A 20,270-nucleotide genomic window follows, 5' to 3' on the forward strand; every position below is an offset into this window, starting at 1 on the left:
CATTGGTTGTAATATTTTTCCCCTCAAAAGACTACGAATATGTTGTTGCCTTCCAATGTATTTTTGTAAACCATCTGTTGTTCATCTTAATGTCACTGTCCTTGCTTGGTCCTAGGCCCATCTCCAGTTTCTCCTTTAAAGTTGTCCTTCAACCTCCTCTCTTTCTCTTGACTTTTCATGATTTTCTTTAAGCAACTTGTGTGGGGCCATCCAAAAGATTTTGTACTGCACCACTAGCTTTCTGCAGGCACTCCTTTTTGGATGGCCATTCAAAAAGAGGGCTTGGCCATAGGATTTTATATTTAGATATAGATATTTATTTCTCTCTCTCTCTCTCTCTCTCTCTCTCTCTCTCTCTCTCTCTCTAGCTATCTATATATATATATTTTTTTTAATTTATAAATATCTATTTATATATATATTATCTATTTATTTATATTTATTTGTTTAGTTATATTTATCTATCTATTTATATATCCATGTATATATCCATGTATATATCTATTTATTTATTTTTATCTATTTATTTATATATATCCATGTATATATTTATTTATATTTATTTTTCTATTTATAGATGTATTTATATATATGTATGTATGTTTTTATTTAAATATTTTTATCTTTATTTATATATATTCATATATATATTTATATATATTCATCTCTATAGCTATATCTCTCTCTCTATATATATATATTATATATATATATATATATATATATATATATATATACCCAACCCCAACCAACCAATTTTCCCTTGCAACCGCTGCAATCGTGTCTGCCTGTCCCGCATCGGACTTGTCAGCCACAAACGAGCCTGCAGCTGACGTGGACTTTTTACCCCCTCCATAAATCTTCGTCCGCGAAGCCAAGCCAAAGATATATATATATAAATGCCTATTTATTTATATATATTTATTTATAAATATCTATTTATATATATTATCTATCTATTTATTTATATTTATCTATTTATTTATATATCCATGTATATATCTATTTATTTATATTTATTTTTCTATTTATAGATTTATTTATATATAATTTATCTATTTATTTATATGTATGTTTTTATTTAAATATTTATATATATTCATATATATATATTTATATATATATATATATTTATCTTTATATATCTATCTCTCTCTATCTATCTCTATATTTAAATATATTTTTTTCTTTATATATGTGTGTATATATATGTGTGTGTGTTTTTAATAAGATTTAAATGATATTGCAAAAACAACAAATGCAAACATTGTGTGTGTATATAAAATCTATATGTATATAAGCTATGACCATGCCTTCCTTTGGAATGGACTCCCTCTTCCTTCCTAATTTTACTCGAAGACAACCAGTAGTAAGGATATGGTAACAGTGGTTAAGTTATTGAATTGAATCCTGGACCATCAATCTGATGTCTCATTTGAATTACAGCAGCTAAGATTTCAAATTTAAGCCGTTAAGAACATCAGAAATAATGGGCTGCAACCAGGAATGATGACTGAAACTATTGAAAATTGTAAAATCCCATCTTGTATTCTTCTGGACCATTCCTATTTGATCTGGTCTATATCTGACAGGGATGTGTAATAAATACAGACTTCAAGATGATAGATTTATAACTAAAACAATTTGTTTAAAATAAATAAATGTTGAACTCACCCCAGATCCTGTTAGCACTGTTCCCAGTATAGCTGTTGCCAATAGAGGGCAACAGCTTCCTGCATCCCACAGTCCTTGCTGCAGAGGTAACAGATTCTGGAGAGGAATCCAAGAGAAACATTAGACAGATAGGTTACAATATTAACAATATCTTGTTCAGTTCTTATATGAAGTTTATATGATTCTCTTGATCAACATTTGATATCAAGTTACTTTGCTATATAAATGTTCATTTGTATTCTGAACAAACATGGATCTACTCAAGGTAGATAGGTACCCTGCAGGTTAAAGATCATGTTCACTGTTCATGATGAAATAAAATTACTTTGAAACCTTGGATTATAGTAATAAGATGGCTGGCACAGTGGCATAGTGATTACTGCAAAGCCTTAACAGCTCCAGTAATCAGGACCGGACTTGGGTTTGAATCCCACGCTATCTGTATGGAGTTTGTACATTCTGCCTGTATTTGCATGGGTTTTCTCCAGGGGCTCTGATTTCCTTCCACCATTCAAAACATACTGAGGGTGTAGGTTAATAGGGTGTAAATTGGGCAGCACGGACTCGTGGGCCGAATTGACCTGTTGCTGTGCTGTATGTCTACATTTTTTTTTAATGTGTTACGAGCCTGAAGGACCCCAAAACCCAGCAGCTGTAGACATTCACCAAGACAAGTGGCTTTTAAAACAAGTTGTTTTTAATCAACTTTAAATATGAAAACAGAATCAAACTTTAACTTATATCTATACTTAACTAATCCAAATTAACCCCCTTCTAATTCTAAGCGCACGTGTATATAATGTGTGTGTAAATTTAAGAAAAGTTATTTGGTTCACAGTTCAATCTCACTTCTCCTTCCAAGTTCTCTGGATGCAGGCAATTCTTATACTGTGCACAGAATTTAACATGTATAAAGTTCAACAGGCTTTGGTGCTCGAAAGGTAAATGTTTACCACTCAGGAAGGTTCTTGTAGGGTTTGCAGAGAGAGATGTGTTGTTCCAGGATTTCCACAGCTGAGGTACCACCACTAGTCACCTCAAGGTCTCACTGATGAAACTTGCCTCATCAATGTTTTCTAGATGGTAACCTCCTTCTTCAAGCTATCACAGAGTTGCTTTCTATTCCTCTTATTCCAAGAGAAACATTAGACAGATAGCACTTCTAGCCGTCTACTGTTCTGGAACTTTCTGTTTCCAACCAGCTCTTCCTGGCTTGTTTCAGCCGTGACTGTTCAGTCTCTTTTCAGTGTCACACACACTAGCTGAGAGAGCTTCTCCTCTCTCCAACTGCCAGAAAGCCATGTGACTCTCTCACTTGCAAAAACCCCCACCACCTTGAGCAAACCACAGGCGTTCTCCTCTCTTGATCAAGCTGTTGTCTTAGATAAACAAAACCCAGGAGTGACCTTTCTGTGAGCACACCAAGTACTTTTTAACTGGCAGTTTGTCTCCTCCAAACAATGGCTATTCATTTCATGATGTCATTTCAATTTGCACCTACTTGTGAAATGTAGGTGAAATGCATAAAAGTCTCCAAAGATTCTGCAATGTTACTGAATATGAATTCTTCAGTCTTTCAAATAAGATCTGTTTCAAAATGTGTGTATGTATGTAACCTACTCTAAATCTTACCAAATTCTCCCAATATTTATCCATTACAATTTTTTTTTTAAATTCAGTAGAACCTCGGGCTTTGGGGATGGGAACGATTGGTCCAAACATAAAATAAAGAATGAACAATAAAGCTGTGGAGAATGAAAAATAAAAATTTGAACTAAGAGCTGGTCATGGGAAACTTAGAACTACAAGGTCCAAGGTGTTGTGCACCACTGATTAGTCTTTACACCGTTCATAGCACATTCCACAATGGCCAAGCAGGCACATCACAATACTGGGTCTGCCTCCAGGAATGCAAGAGGTGAATGTCTGGCAATGGGTGGGGCCTTCAGGGGCGAGGATTAGAACTTATTGGGACTGATCAATGAGATAAATGGTGAGGGTGAGGTTTGGCTGTTAGGTTCACTGGGGGATGGACTGATAGTTTCTGGAGTGAATTGGTAATTGGTGTGTCATGATCAGTAAGTGATGGAAGATAGGTTTGGGTCAGATTGTCAGATCGGGTCAGAAAATTGGGCTGGTTGTGTGAGAGCATATGGTCAGACCGTTGGAGAGTTAGTTAGGGAAGTTTTAGGTGGGAGACACTTTGGAGGAGAGCCAAGCAAATCTATAATTAAAAGATAACATCGAGTCCAGCTCCAAGCTGTAAGTTTAAGTAGTGCAGGGTCAGGCCTCACAAGCATGTATGGATCGAAAGACCAGAAGGAGCTTCAGATTGGTGAAGCACACCTTTCGAAATCACTGAGCTCATTCCGACTTCTCCATGCATGTGTGCGTCATGTGCTCAGAGAAAATTGTTGCAGACGACGTAACTCACAGCAACCCTCTCATGTTCCATTTGAACTTAAATTGCTTTTGTCACAAAATGTGACATCATTTTCTGGGCAACATTGTCAGACAACTTTTGTGATACTTTAGGCAGCTTTGGGTAATAATATCCAACGAATGTCCACTGTGAATAGTGAGAGTTGATGACTTTTAAAGATGACCAGACACTAATTGCAATTATTACAATGTGATAGTACAGATTCTATCACGAATGTGTCTATGTACAGATGGTAGTGTAGGATGACTGTGATTGGCTGAGAGCGTAGCCACACCTACTGGCAGGTCTTAAAGGATTGCTCCTAGCCAGACCAGGTCATTCTGGACTGGTCGACCTCCTTGTGATACGCTCCAGTCTTCTAGTTAATAAAAGCCTTGGTTTGGATCAACAAGTCTTTGGTTCTTTCGACGCGCACTACATACACAATAAGAATAAGACATACAATGCCCTAAAAGAATTGAGAATCCTGAATATATCAGGATGTACTACAAAGTGTTCTTTGTCTGTTTCATTAGTCCATTTCATGGGGAGACATACTAAGAAAGGCACACTCAAACTAACATCATGTCTACAATGATAGCTTCTATTCATTCCAAAACATGTGCTATCTGATAGCTACCAGAATGGCATTTCTCTTACCTCTGTATCCATTGAAATGATTGGGAAGGCAAGGGTAGGCATCAGCAGGTACTGCAAGAGGCTTAGGACTTTCTGTCCAGCTGCAAGTACTCCATGACCTTGACATAGATATCCAACCCAGAGGATCTATAATGCAACCGAAAAGACAATCACAGGCCATCTATTTGAGGTACAGATGAGACTGCAGGCAGTACAAATACAAAGTGTATGCAAGACAAACCAGGGAAAGATGTTGACAACCAAAAACAAAGCAGAAGTCATTAAACTTTATAATGAGTTTCTGTCCCATCAATTTTTTTTGTGTTCCAATCAACCGATCTAAAAATGGAGTTTTATTCAAGTCATTGTGGAAAAAGGGGGGAAAAAAACCTAATGGTGTTAGAGGCATTCGAGTCTCAAACATTGTTGAAGACTTGCAGGCAAACATTTGTGCTGCCCTATCAAGTATACATCAACTGAGTGCAGACTGTCACAAGCACATTGTACAAAATGCCAACAATGAGATAAACACAGGTCATAGAGTTATCAGCAGGGGTTTTCCTTATGAGAGGGGACAATTAGTCAGAGGATTGAAGAAAATAGCACACAGGTCAGGTCCATGGGGTGGTGATAATAGAAAATGAACCTTACGGTGAGTGGGGAAAGAGGTGCTCCATCTGTACTTAAATGAAGCTGAGAAAACAGGAGGAAAAATAATTCACTGTGATACCACAAGGCCACAGGAAAGTAATTAGTTGGTGAGTGCTGTAGAATCTTTGTACTTCAAAGGGGTTTGCTGTGAATGATAAACCAGTGGATGATATAAAAGGGATGGTTTTCAAGATCAGTGTGTGAGGAACCAAAGACTATTTAAGATCTGCGACAGGCAACTCTGCGTTATGGCCCATATCACGATTTTATATAAATGCATCAAGAAACAAGAGTTGAGAAAAATGTTTGTTTTTTTTTCCCCACATAAATACCATGAAAGCAAATTCTATTCAGTATTTCAAATTTTTCGCTTGTGATTTGTGAATTCTATAAAGGGGAATTCCCGTAAAGCAAATGGTAGTAATATGGGGTTTGCCTGCATTGTGTAAAAAGGAACTATTTAATCTGTAATTGGGGGCCTTTAAGGAACAGTATTCATCACATGATCATGTAAAAATTTAAAGTGAATACGTTTAATTTCAAACAGTGCTCTTAAATATGAATGAAGTAAATTGTGAAAACATGAAATGAAAAGGTAAGACTAACACTTAGAGCAGGAGTGGCCAAATCACAGCTCGTGAGCCACATGTGGCTCTTTGACATACCATATGCAGCAGGCAGAAATATGTTGACTAGAGGAGATACCAGTGCTCCCGAAGCTGCCCCGATACACTTCAAATCCCTGCAGCCAGACTGGGGGTCCTGGGACAGTTACTGCCCTGGCTGCATGACAAAAAGAGGGATGAGGGAGTGGGTACTGGAGGTGAGTGGAGTGAGCTGCACAAGCTGGAGTCTGGTTCTCCTCAGTCTGGCAGGGGAAGGGGAGTGGAAGGAAGATGATGGTGACAGGAAGGAGAGGCTGGAGGAGGACCCCATATTCATCTCATATTCATGAACCATGACCCCGAGGATCATTGCCTCTGCTTCTCCTTCTCAGACTGGGTGGGGGTCCTCCAAACTGTTAAGTTCCATTAGAAATGTCATCAAGCTGAAACATGAACGGTTTTTCTTTCCACAGATGCTACCTGACCTGTTAATCCTTTACACCATCTTCATTGTTTAAATATAAACTTATCATGGTTCCTTTCAGGGACTAACTTGATAAAACCAAGAAGTGGAGTGAAGGACTGCAAAGATAAGGTTCCATTTGCGTTCGGTTGATTTTGGCGAAAGAAAAATCAAATCTGTAACTATTCCACATCCTATTGAGCTTAGATGAATGGGTCATATCTGTGAATATTATGTAAGGGTGAGTTTGTAGATTCTATCCATATGGCTGAACAGGTTGCCCATATTTATGAGATCAAGAAAACTGCAGATTCTCTAAATCTGAATGAAGAATAAGTAACACTAGTTCATTCAAAAGATGAACAACTGGATCTGATCTGATCTTCATTCTCTGCAGGTGACGCCTCTTCTGCTGAGAATTCCCAAAACATTTTTCATTGTTTTTACTCCAGAAAGATTAAATGGCCGTGATAAGAAGATTAATTTTGTGTTACATTTCCAGTCTTACTCAAACCATAGGATTCCTTCACAGTGAAACCATGACATGTCCATCCAATCTCCAAAGAAACACTCATTTCTAAATTTCCTCCAATATTTTGTACAAACTAAGTAGGAGCAACCTCTAGGTATCATGTCCAAGAGTAGAGGTATCAAAAACGAGAGGCCCAAGCCTAAGCTGAAAGGAAGATGTTTAAAGTGGGTTAGAGGATAACATTTTTTTCATAGTGCTTGACAGCTGCATCTTGTGCCAGAAGAGGTGTAGAGTTAGATGCAATCACTGCATTTTAAAGACATTTAGATAGGCACTTAGAACGATACAGACCTAATGCTGCCAAATGGAATTAACTTTGGACAAAATGGTCAGTCTGGATGTAGGCTGAAGGGCCCTTTTCTGTCCTCTTGACGATGACGCAATGACTGTTTTGCCTCTGAATCAATCTCCCCTAGTTCCCAGTAGAGGGCAGCACAAGCCACATATGAATAAAGATATTGGCTTTTGGATCCATGGCCAGGTCCTCAGAGGGAAGAACATCTCAGGGGGACAGCTGCAGAGAGTTGTCAATGAGAGTCTGATTTGCTTTCTTGTTGCCTTGCAGCAGAAGAATCATTTATGCTGGCAGGCTTATGCTGGTGAGTTGCAATATTTAAAGTCTATTAAATTGTAAACATCTATTGATCAATACCCTATTGATATTTTTTAAAAATTAAAATGGTTAGAAATCTAAGCACCAGAAAACAATTGAACACATTAAAAAAAAAATTCTTTTATGTCAATTCCCTGAAATCTCGAGTTTCGGCATCTACAATGAAACTATCCTGTGGTGGGTTCAGTCAGCATCAGTGATCTAATGTCAGCCCCTCACTAACTTGGCAGAAACAAGCCACACTGAAATTTGTGACTTCTATCTTTGCAGTTGCTTGGATGGATTCTCACTTATTTCCCCTCATAGTTATAAATAAATTCCGCAAAGTCTCCACAGCGCTGCCCTTTTCCTTTGGAGATTTGTGCCAATATATTGGAATGGGGTGCATGGAGGGCAATTAAGAGATTTGTAGTTGAAACAGAATATGGAGGTACAGTGAAGCAGTTAGTGATAGACACTGGAAGGACATGGATGTGCTGTGGAATGGGTGGAAAAATTTCAAAAATGTAAAGACAATATTTCACAGTAAATGGGATAAATGTAAAAAGAAAAGATTATGGACAAGAAAAACTGTGTGTGCTTAAAACTTTAAAGGTGGCAGGACAGGTTTAATAAATACAGTTGAAAATGCATCTGGGATCTTGAAGGATATACATAGGGATAGAGAAAACAAAACCAAGGACATCATGAGGGACCTGAAGGAGGCACTGATTTGTCCACACCTGGGGTATAGAATCATGTTCTGGTTGCTTTACATTGGGAAAGATATATATACTTTAGACATACAGCACGGTAACAAGCCATTTCAGCCCACAGGTCTGTGCCGCCCAATTTATACTCAATTAACCTGCACACCCAGTACGTTTCAAATGGTGGGAGGAAACTGGAGCCCCCGGGGAAAACCCACACAGACATGGGGAGAATGTGTAAACTTCTTACAGACAGCGTGGGCGCTGTAAAGGCGTTGCGCTCACCACTACACCAACCGTGCTGCCCATATAAAAGTCATAGAAGGAAAAGCTTTACTGAGTGTCTTAACCAAGGGAAAAACTACAGATACAGTCTTGTATTTAGGGAAACAACATTTGAAAGATGTGTGGAGAAGATCAAAATACTGAGGAATATGAACAAAGTGGATAAAGGAAAAAAAATTGTTCTTCTCGGAGTAAGAGGTATGAATATTTGAGATGATTGACAAATGAAATCACAGCAACCTGAGGATTTTTTTTTAAACAGCCAGTGAGTGGGACCTGGTTTGGGCCAGATGGAAACTTGATTTGCAGGGGTAATTGAATAAAAATTGAAGTTCTGCTGGGAAAGGATTAGAGAATGGGACTGGCTACATTTCTCTTGCAGAGAAGGCACAGGCTTGAAGAGCCAAATTACCTCTTTTGTGCTCTTATCATTCTTTGATTCTAAAAACTAAAAACTCATAATTTGTCCTACTTCTCTGACAGAGAAATGGATTTAATTCACTTTGTCTACTAAAGAAATGTTGGTGACCTTGAATATTCCAAAGGATATGCATCCTAAACAGTGGTTTTTCAGAAGTTAAAATTAGACAGCTGGAGGAACTCAAGCAGTCATGCAGCATCTGTGAAGGCAGAGTGATGGTTGATGTTTTGCCTCAACCCAAAACATTGACTGATATTCTGCTTCAACAAATACAGCCAGACCTACTGAATTCTTCCAGAAATTTGGTTTTGCTCCAGATTATAGCATCTGCAGTCTCTTGTGTTCCAAACGAATTTCAGAAAATTTTACTTCTCCCCCCCCCCCACACCACCACCCCCCCCCACCCCCCGGCCAACACAATCCTACTTGTGGTAATCACAACAACTCCAATATCTCATGCACACAACTTATTCCTCCCAGAGCACCTTCACTCCATCGACTGCAACATCCAGGAACGCCCAGTGGCCAGTCATTTTGATTCCACTTCCCATTTTCATCCGGACATGCCTGCACATGTCCTACTGTACTGCCTGGTTGGGTCACTTACAAATTGGAGGAACAGCACTTAGTATTCCACCTTGGCAGTCTCCAACCAAATGACCACCAATTTCCACTAATCTCAACACCCCTCCACTCCCCCACTTGTTTTCTCAACCTACCCCCTCTCCTTTCTTTCCCCTTGACTCTCTAGCTCTATTACTCCTCCTTTTCTTCTCTTTCCCCTCCCTGCCCTTCACCTTCACCTTCCACCCTCCAGATCTTCACCTCCTTCCCTTCCTCCTATCTCGGTGCATCTTCCTCAGCTGTCTGCTTCTTCCTATCACCTCCGAGCTTTTATTCCATTTCTCCCCCCTACCAACATTCATCTATCTCATGCAACCTTTCACCCTCTCTACCATTTCATTCGGGTATCTGCCCATTTCTTGAAGTTTCAGCCCAAAACGTCCACTGTTTTTGCCTTCCATGGATGCAGACTGATCTGCTGAGTCCCTGCAGCATTTTGTGTGTTTGTCAGCGTCTGCAGTCTTACTTCCTTTGCTGTTTGTGTTCAAAGATAAGCAAGTTACGAGGGTTGAAATAAAGATGAAAACAGGGAAATTAAAATGGGAAAAGATTGGGAGATAGGGTGAGATACAAGAAAAGAAGTTCTGAGAACAGTGATTTATTATTACTTCAATAATCCTGAAGTCAGAACTGATCTGTTTCCTTAAAAACTATTCACAAAGGACAAGATTGGGAACTGGATATCTTTAAAATGAGTCACCTTCAGATATTTACAGTCTGCAATTGTGCAGAAAGAAGGGACTGCTGTTCATGCTGGTCAGCTTCCTCTGCTTTCGTGATTCTTTTCAGTACAAATGTTTCCCATGTTAAATTCCCAAACCATGTTCAATCTTCTGTTTCCATCAAACAAAAATTACTCTCTTATTCGTAATGATTACAGATTTGTTCCTGTAACTATAGGATTTTTTTTAAACAGGCTGCTAGTGTGTTTTCTGCCTTATTCCCAGTAACTATGGAGTTACTTCTTATTGATAACAGAGCTACCCCAATCTTGTTATTGGTCATTGTAATAATTAGAGCTATTTCTAATTTTATTCTGGATAATTATTGAAGTTATTGTTAATCTCAATGAATTCCTCATTCCTACATGTTTGCTCATAACTATTATCCTATTCCTGTGGATTTTAGTGTTTTTCCCTGTGATTAGTTCTTTCTGCTGAGCAATAACAGCGTTTTTTCTTAATGCTGCTTGCTTTGAATATCATGGCCTTCATAAAGGTTGCCAGGCAACAATGCAGCATTCAGGACACTGCTCTACTGGCTGTACTCCATTTAAAAATGAGAGATATTTCTCAAATGTAACCAGAATGAGCCATTGAACTATATTTATATCCTACCCCTAACCTTCTTGTCCCGTCACCTTTTGACAGTTACCTACGTACCAGGTATGTTATTGACATAGTTTGATTAAGGTACAACAAAGTACCACTCTGACAGATATATCTGGGATCATGTGTTGTGACAGAAAATTCTTTAAACATCATTGCTGCCCAAAGACCTACCAAAATCTGGAACATTCCACAGAAGAGAACACTGAAGCTCACTCTCAGGCACACTCTCCTCATCCAGCTCCACCGATTTTCCTGTCTAAGCTGCAAGGAATTCTGGGATTTCTCTGGGTTGTCCATTTCTTCCTCTTGGGGGCTGCAATGGGTCAGTGCCCCCATCATCCTTTTCCACCAGTGCTTCAGAAGGACCTGAAAACATAAAGAAGAGAAGTTTGAAGCTAAGACGTTGATCAGAATTCATCCAGGGCAGCCAGCTGCTCCCTCCACTCGATGTGATGTGTGATGGCTTGCTCTCTACGTCTGTTAGTGATGGCTCAGTCCCAAGTAGCAGATGCAAGGCTGTGTTCAATTGTCATGGTTAATTCATTGAGTGCTGCTGCTGCTTCTTTTGGAGACAAAAAAATGAACCCACACACGAGTGGGAGGACTACGCAATTGAGGAGTAATGGAAAATTTTACACCAAGGTAAAGGCAGACAGCCAATGACGAGTAGAAATGATAGAGATTGTGGAAAAAAAAGGTGAGAGAGATGGAGAGAGGGAAAACAAAATACCTACAGAGGTATTTGAAATAGACGCAGATGTTAAAAATTGACCTCGGGAATGTCAGATTTACATAAAAGCAAGGAAGCCTCCACAAGCAGAAAGGGGCACAGATACATGTATTAAAAGAGAGAGAGTGCAAACAATAGAAATCAAGGGAGAGTAACATAATCCTGAGTGCTGACGTTGCTAATTGTGTCAACATTTGGAGTGCACTGACTATTTTCTTTGACTGCACTCGCATTGTGATGTACTCTTGACATTTGACACCTGTACACATTGCTAATGCTGTGCAGGGTTCGACCGTACAGCAGCTTAAGGAAACCTTCAGACAAGGACTCCTTTTAATAGGAATTTAAAGACCCCAGCAGCATTATAAATTGTACTATTTGAGCAGCAAATGTCTGCACAGTGATGGCTTCTTGCTCTAAAGCTGTCGGATTGATCATTCTGGACAAAATGAAGAAAAAGAGGGCACCCTATCCAGATTAACAGCAAGCCTGATGAAGCAGACATTGAATATTATCCCCAACAACTAGAGAATCTGCGGCAAATGCCCAAGATAAATGTATTTGAGGAAATGGTAACACACACAGATCTTCTCCCAACACAAATGGCCACCCGAATATGTATTCCCAAAAATATTTCCAAAAAACTTCCTGTCACTACTTCATCAAGAGCAGATGCAAAAAGAAATGCAAGTTTTCTAGTTTAATTCCTTCCACTCTGCAACAAGGTGAACTATCATGGCAAATCACCAACAAAACCTATTCACTGACAGCATTACCATTGACTTCAGAGTACAAAACACATTCATGTGAACAATTATATTTCAATGAAAATTATATTGTCACATTGGAGTAGGATGGATGAAAACACCAGCAGGCTAAAACAACCTTTCCACTACCTCGACCACACCAGGTAAATTCCAGACACACCTGTCCTCTACATATCTCCCATGGTCTCTGGCTGTGCCATGTCCTAAAAGAGAAGAGTGGCAGTGATAGTCATGCAGTCTGGTTAGTCTCAATGGTTAAATAGTTGGTAACTTGTATGCACTGTGAGATGTGGTTTTGACACCTGTAGAAGTGCTAAGTGTGCAAGGGGACACATGGAATATATGACTGTTAGGCATATGTGCTGACTAATGGAGAGTTGGTAGGTGAGTGATACCGAAAATGAGGCCTGCGGTTAGTGATACATGTGGTAGAATGTGCATTTGGAAGGGTCTGGCATTTTATGCAGCATTTCACTGGCCTTGACTACCTGTGTGAGCTAATTGATCTCCTGAATCAGTCATTGCATTCAGGTCTTTCAGACTTGATTTGTGGCACTGATTTCTCTGGCAGCTCACTGCCTTTTCAGCATGTGTCCAGAGAGTCATCCAGCCCAATGCGGATAAAGGTCATCTTCTTTCTGCGTGCAGCAACGTATTTGGAAACCTTGGAACTCGTGGTCTTCCCAGCTGTATTTTTCTTCTCTTGTCCTTGCATTACTGTCAGCATTTTATGCAGCCAGACTGCAGCTGCAGGCTACTATCTTTACAATGAACTCATGTTAATCTGTGCTAGGCATTCACAATATGGGCCACTTGCTGATGTATCCAAACAACAAGCAGCTCATTTTGTACTGACTGGTTTCAGGGGTCATTTAAAGAATCAGACAGGGTTAAGATGGAGAACTAAGCACATTACAATAAAAAGGCACAGCTTAATTGTGTCTCTCAATCCCTTTAATGATTTTCAGGGGGTCATCTTTAGGCCCATGAAAACTTGCTTTGAATAATTACTATTCACTGCAACAGCTCACAAATGAATCCTGCAATGTCAAAATAAAATATCAAAATATTCCACAAATAGGGCAGATGATGGCCAATGGGACAGGTAGGTGGATAAGTTGTGGCGTGACCCACTCCTGCTGATTGCTGCTTCTCCACTTGAAACAGTCATGACTACCGATTCCTGGGGCATGGATATAAAATTATTGGTAGGAAGATTGAAGGGTAAATGGGGAGAACTTTTTTTTATGCTGACCAAAGTGAAGATCTGAAGCACTAAATGCCAAGGCTATAAACTAAGCTGGAAACTCCAAATAAATTGCGAAAGGTTTTGTTTGCTGGCACGGATACACTGGCTGAACTGCCTCCTTTGAATGATTTTTAAATTGCTCTTTCATAGATCAAAGCTTCTGATTATTAATAAACACTTAAATATTCTCTCCCTCAGATGTGAAGTGACTGACCTCACATCTGCCCAGATTTAATGCCACACACCACTTACCACTTAATACAAGACAAGTAATGTCATCACACACAATGTCTATTCCCAATATACACTGTACTTGAACCAGAATAATATTCTACATGTTTGCAATCTCAGTGGCTTTTCCAAGTCCCCTCAATGGACTTTCATTGAATGTTATGACATCAATAAATAAGATGCTCTTCATCCAATATTTACAGTTCATGTACAGGAGGAGTATGTTATAAACAATACAATATCAGTTAGGAATCAATTATTCACTTCAACCTGCTGTGCACTATACATGTAAAGGACTTAACCCTAAATACCACATCAGTTAAATACAATCAGATGGAAATAATTTGCACTCCATTACATGGCATATAATAAACCTGTACAAAGGTGAATACTGAGCTAGAGAGGAATGCTATATAATCAAAACAGGACCATGGTTTTTTTTTTCTTGAATATACTGTGCACTTACACATGAGCAAAGACCTGAACTGAAACCTCAATCTGCCATCAAATCAACCATCAGGATGTGTGTCCAAAACTTTCAACTTTACAAACTTACTGTGACCCAATCTAACATAACACATTTCCACAGTCACATTTACACTGATATTAGAAATCTTTTTTCCAGATGCCTTCTTCTCTGTAAAATAATGATCCTTTAGTGAGAGAGGAACAGAAGCTGAGGGTGTGAGAAAAAAAATGAACAATCGAGGGAGGAAACAGTATAGAGATGTGAGAAAGAAGCAAAAGCAAAGCAGGAGATTATCATCCTATGGGCTGCACATTCTTTTATAAATGGACCTAATGCTAAAGCGAGATAAGGTAATTGAACTGAGACAAAGGGGAAAGAAGGCATCACATAAATATTGAGAGAAAAAAATGCAATGAAAATTTAATGTAGAAGAGAGGAAGAAATAGATAGAAGACCACAATGCTATACATTCCTTTGTATTGTGTTTTGTTGCATCTCTGGGGTAATAAGCAGATGACCTTTTATGTTTGCTCTTACCACATAAATCTCTTGATACTAAACAAGCTTGAGCCAAACCAGCTGGAATTCATCCTTGCACTTTGACCCACATTCTGGCAAAGGGGCAACTTTCATTCTTCTGTGTCCAGTCACCTTCCATAGCAGGGCCATGTGATGTGTATCCAGTCAATGAGATTAAACCCATTTCCACAATAAAAGAGCAGCTTCCCCTTAGGCTCTGATATTAATATGGTATTATAATAGGATTAAGTGCAATTGAGAAGCACAAATAATGTGTGAGTAATAAATCATACTTTTAATTGATGTCCTTATATATTATATATATCTATGAAACAATCCCTTTTGAATTTTAATATTTGCTATGTGGGAAAGAGTTGGAAGCTGCAATACTTATTCACAGGGTCCAAGTCTAAATCAGAAATCATTGTTTTCTACAAACAAAACAAAAATTGGTATCATTCTCCCCACTATTCATTATTTCTACAAAATACTATGGTTTTTCCTGACAAGAAATAGTATTTTCTCTCAAAAAAAACCAGTCAGGCTTTTGAGTTGGGCCAGTAATGTGAAACGGGTGACGTTAATTCATTTCATCATTGTGGATTGGCTTAGAAATTAAAATGAAGAAAGATGTACAACAATTGATAGGATGTATTATTGACATTTTACAGTTTCATCTTAAAAGCAATTCTTCCAAAATGTTTCAATGAAAACATTGACCACTTGTATTCTGCAAATATTGGCTCTCATTAGAAGTAATATTCCACAAGTACCCTTCAGCACTCTGCATTATTGAGTGTTCTTTGTCCAAATACAGTAGTGAGGCCCCATGGGTTCTTCCACTGCAGGGGCATGACTTCTGATCTCAGCCGATACCTGTCAGCAGAATGAGATGAATTGTATTCAGAAACAGAAACATTGTCAGTTTCTCTTTACTTTGCCAGGCAGGGTGCAATAACCATTACTTCATTGTAGATTGAATAGTTTAGGCCGATGATTAGTCTGAGCTCTCTGTGCCACTCCAAGAAATATATTTATCTGATGAGCCTTATGTTTTGGTATCTTTCCTTCTCTGGCTGCATTGCCAGAGAACAGTGTCATGAAGTTTGCAGATGACTTAACAGTAGTCGGCCTCATCAGCATCAACAATGAGTTGTACTACAGAGAAGAGGTGGAAAATCTCGTGGTATGGTGTGAGTCTAACAAACTGAGTCTTAATGTGGACAAGACGAAGGAGATGATTGTGGACTTCAGGAGGATCAGGATCAGCCACCCTCCACTACACAAAAACAATTCTGTGGTAGAGAGAGTGGAAAGCACCAAACTCCTTGGAGTTCACTTAACTAGAGGCCTATTGTGAACACTCAACATCTCCTCACTTGTCAGACTGAAGCAGGCAAGGTTACTGGCCAGTTGTGGTAAATGACTGTAATGCTGTGATTGGCTACTGCCGATTGGACACGGCTCCCAAGATTGATGCTCCACCACCCCTTGCATGCTCCGTATTCATTCTCCCAGGTTCAGTCAATGAGGCTGGCTGCTGCTCCAATCTATAGTCAATAGAAGTCTATCTGTTTCATAACCTCAGTCTTTTGCGGTAATTGACAGTGCATCACCACCTTTATGTCAACCTTCTACAGGAGCTCTATCGAGAGCGTTCTGGCCAGCTGCATCACGGTTGGTATGGTTGCGGCAAAAAATTGGATTGGAGATCAATCCACAGGAACATAAGATTGGCAAAAAGGATCACTAGAGTCTCCCTTCCCCACTTCAATGTGATCTACCAGGATCATTGCCTGAAGAGGGCGTGCAAAATAATGAGGACCCCTTCCACCCTGCACACAGTATCTTTTAGCTGCTCCTGTCAGGAAAGAGATACAGGAGTGTTAGAGCCAGCACCAATAGGCTGAGAAACAGCTTCTTCCCATATGCTCACTCTAACAATCTGAGATTCTCATATATAAAAAACAATATTTATTTATTTATTGTACATATGAATACTCGTCCTGCACATGTATTGTTTATCTGTATGTGTGTTATGTCTGGTTGTGTGTCTGCGTGCTTTGCACCGAAGACTGGAGAACGGTGTTTCATCGGGTTGTACTGTGCAATCAGTTGACAATAAACTTGACTCTTTCATAATGCCATTGACCAAGTACTGGATCACTGTCCATTCTCAATCTCACACTGGATTTTACTTCAGGAAAAAAAACACAACATCATTGATGTGAGTTGATGTCTTCTCTCAGTTCAACTTAATCTCAGAATATTCCAGGTGATTTTTGTAAATTAACCAAAATAGGATGACTTGGTGTGCATTTCAGTAACAGACTGCAATGCAGTAATACAAAGTGATTGATATTATCCTACATACAGACTACAAGGGGCATGATGTATAGAAGTGATTTCATGGCTATTTGCTGGCATTTGTGCAATTCCCATATTGCAAAGAATCTTCTTGGATGATGAACACTCACTGAGGAAATGTCTGAAGGGCAGCAATAGAACTCCTGAAAATGAGAGCTAATGTTTGCATAATATAAGAGGCCAAAGTTTTCACTGAAATATTTTGGAAACTTAAAGATGGGCATTTATTACTCATCCTTAATATCCCTGAGACTGATGGCAAACAGCACATTAAACTATGCAATTCATATGGTGAATCTAGCTGGGAAGATCAAAGATGATTCATAGATTTTCAGATTTATTGTCAGAGTACATACATGACATCACGTACAACCCTGAGATTCCTTTTTCCTGCAGGCACGCCAGAATTGCCACTAATTAGTAACATAACAATTACAGCACGGAAACAGGCCATTAGGCCCTTCTAGTCCGCACCGAACCAAACACCCCTTTCTAGTCCCACCTCCCTGCACAATGCCCATAACCCTCCATCTTCTTCTCATCAATATACCTGTCCAACCTTTTCTTAAATAATACAATTGACTCCGCCGCCACTATTTCTCCCGGAAGATCATTCCACACGGCTACCACTCTCTGAGTAAAGAAGTTCCCCCTCATGTTACCTCTAAACCTCTGCCCCTTAATTCTTAACTCATGTCCTCTTGTTTTAATCTTTCCTCCTCTTAACGGAAATAGTCTATCCATATCCATTCTGTCTATCCCTTTCATAATCTTAAATACTTCTATCAAATCCCCTCTCAACCTTCTACGCTCCAAAGAATAATCTGTCCAATCTCTCCCTATACTCTAGATGCTTAAACTCAGGTAGTGCAAAAAATAAACTGTACACAGCGTAAAACAAAGAACTGTAAACAGATAACAAATGTAAACAAACTGCAATACAGAGAGAACAAAAAGGAAATCAACAAAGTGCAAAAGTAAAAGTCCTTAAATGAGTCCCTGACTGAGTTTGTTGTTGAGGAATCTGATGGTGGAGGGGTAGCAGCTGTTCCTGAACCTGGAGGTGTGAGTCTTGTGGCACCTATACCTCTTTCCTGATGGCTGCAGTGAGAACAGAGTGTGTGCTGGGTGGTGAGGATCTTTGATGATTGCTGCTGCTCTGACAGAATGATGAATGCCAGCATATTACTAAATCAGGGTAGTATATGACCTAAAGGGATATTTGGAGGTGGCAGTGAATCTCCTTCATTCTTATTCTGTGTGGTAGGATTCTCTTGCTGGAGCTTTGACAAGCTTCTAGTGTCCTTTAAATGTTGCATACTTTATACTTTATGAGCCAGTAGAATTAGGGGAGAATGATTCGGTATCAGTAAAACAACCTGCTTTGTCTTAGATATTGTTAGGCATCTTGAATGTTTTTTTGGAATGGTGAATACTCCATTGTACTGCAGATTTATGCTTCATGGGTGGTGGATATTCATAGGAGAGTCAGGAGATGAGTCACTCACTGCAACTTACCTGGCCTCTGAACTATTCTAACCTCCATGGTATACATGTCATTGGTCATTCATGTATTTTTTCAATAGTAGCTGGTTAGTTGCTGATGTTGGTTACGCCATTATATTTTCAAGGGAAGTTATTAAACTCTATTTTGTTGGAGAGGGTCATAGCCTGGCACTTCTAAGGCACTAATCTGATGCCATGTATTACAATAGGTTTGAAGGGTAAAGGAGATCTTTCTACTTGTGGGCATCACTCATCATTTCGAGCATTTATTGCCTGCCTCTTATTTGCCTGTATCTTATTGGTTGTAAAGCCACTTTCTTGAACCACTGAAGCATTTCTTCTTAAAATACTCCCACTATGCTATTGATCTACCAGTTCCATCATTGGATAAAGAGGGAGAAAATAGAATTTGAGTGTAATTAATTAAAAAAAGACACCAACAAATTGTGGGAACAGAAAGTTTATAAAGAAGAACAATGAACAACAGTAAGGACACTAACAGTAAGAACAACAGTGAATGTTGACCCCTCAGCACTAAGATGAGGAGATAATAATGGGAAATAAGGAAATGGACAGACATTAAACAAATGTGATATGTCAAATATAAACAGAAAATTCTTCAAGCACTTAGAAGATCAGACAGCATCTGTACAGAGAGATAAGAGTAAATGTTTCAAGTTGGCAGCCTTTAGTTAGAAATGAAACCAAGTTAAAATTGCAAAGAGCTGGATAGGGAGAGGTAATGCTCAAAAGTATAATGTACCAAAATTCTAACTTGCTGCAGCCACACAGGTACATTAGATACACTAACTACAATAGTATATATGCCAAGACAGAAAAATAGAGAATAGATATAAAAGGAGAAACAGAGAGACAGAGATGGGATGGAGAAATTGAACAATACAAGGTTTGTGGTGCTAGCTAAGATAGGGTGATAAAGGCTTGCAAATAACAAAAGCTATTCTTGGAGAAGGTGTAGATAGAATGAGGCAGATGAAATGTGACATACCAGAGAGAAGAGAGACATAAATAACTGAACTCCGTCTTCCTGGTCATATTGTATTCCAATGTCATTCTTTAGGCGAATACATAGACCACACATGTCAAACTCTGGCCCGCGGGCCAAATTTGGCCCGCGATATAATTATATTTGACCCGCAAGATCATTTCAAAAATGTATTAGAGGTGGCCCCCCTGCAGCGAGAGCCGATGCTGTTTTTTGCTAATGTCACCCCCACCATCCTCCCCCTTCATTGCACATCCTTCCCCATTGTAACACGAGAAATTGTAACACGAGAAGTCTGTCGATGTCATCAGCCGGCAAGCCAGTTGGAAGGCTCCCCGCACAACCAGTCACTTCTCCCACCTGTCGAGCGGTGCGGCGGATGGGCGAGCGCCTGTGATTTCCTGTCGGCACGACGGGCATGGCACGCTGCGCACGGCCTCCGGGCAGCGCGAGCCCCGCGCGACTGGCACCGGACGG

The 20,270-nt window shown here is 39.4% G+C and overlaps 1 protein-coding gene and 1 long non-coding RNA gene across 2 annotated transcripts in view; one reads left to right on the forward strand and one right to left on the reverse strand.

Moving 5' to 3' along the window:
* The window catches only part of ptpn5 (protein tyrosine phosphatase non-receptor type 5), a 37,620-nt gene extending 25,769 nt beyond the window's left edge, over window positions 1–11,851 (reverse strand). The window contains exons 1-3 of the mRNA XM_069900612.1: window positions 11,121–11,851; window positions 4,757–4,882; window positions 1,675–1,770 (exon numbers count right to left, since the gene is read on the reverse strand). Of these exons, the coding sequence (XP_069756713.1) occupies window positions 1,675–1,770; window positions 4,757–4,882; window positions 11,121–11,288 (390 nt within the window). The 5' untranslated portion in view covers window positions 11,289–11,851. The remainder of the gene's footprint in view (window positions 1–1,674; window positions 1,771–4,756; window positions 4,883–11,120) is intronic.
* Window positions 5,342–8,748, forward strand: LOC138751557 (uncharacterized). The gene is made up of 3 exons (XR_011350049.1): window positions 5,342–5,493; window positions 7,552–7,585; window positions 8,674–8,748. It is a non-coding gene; the product is annotated as an uncharacterized lncRNA (long non-coding RNA).
* Window positions 11,852–20,270: the final 8,419 nt, after the last annotated feature.

The sequence above is a fragment of the Narcine bancroftii genome, chromosome 1, assembly GCF_036971445.1.
Source record: "Narcine bancroftii isolate sNarBan1 chromosome 1, sNarBan1.hap1, whole genome shotgun sequence".
Classification (NCBI taxonomy): domain Eukaryota; kingdom Metazoa; phylum Chordata; class Chondrichthyes; order Torpediniformes; family Narcinidae; genus Narcine; species Narcine bancroftii.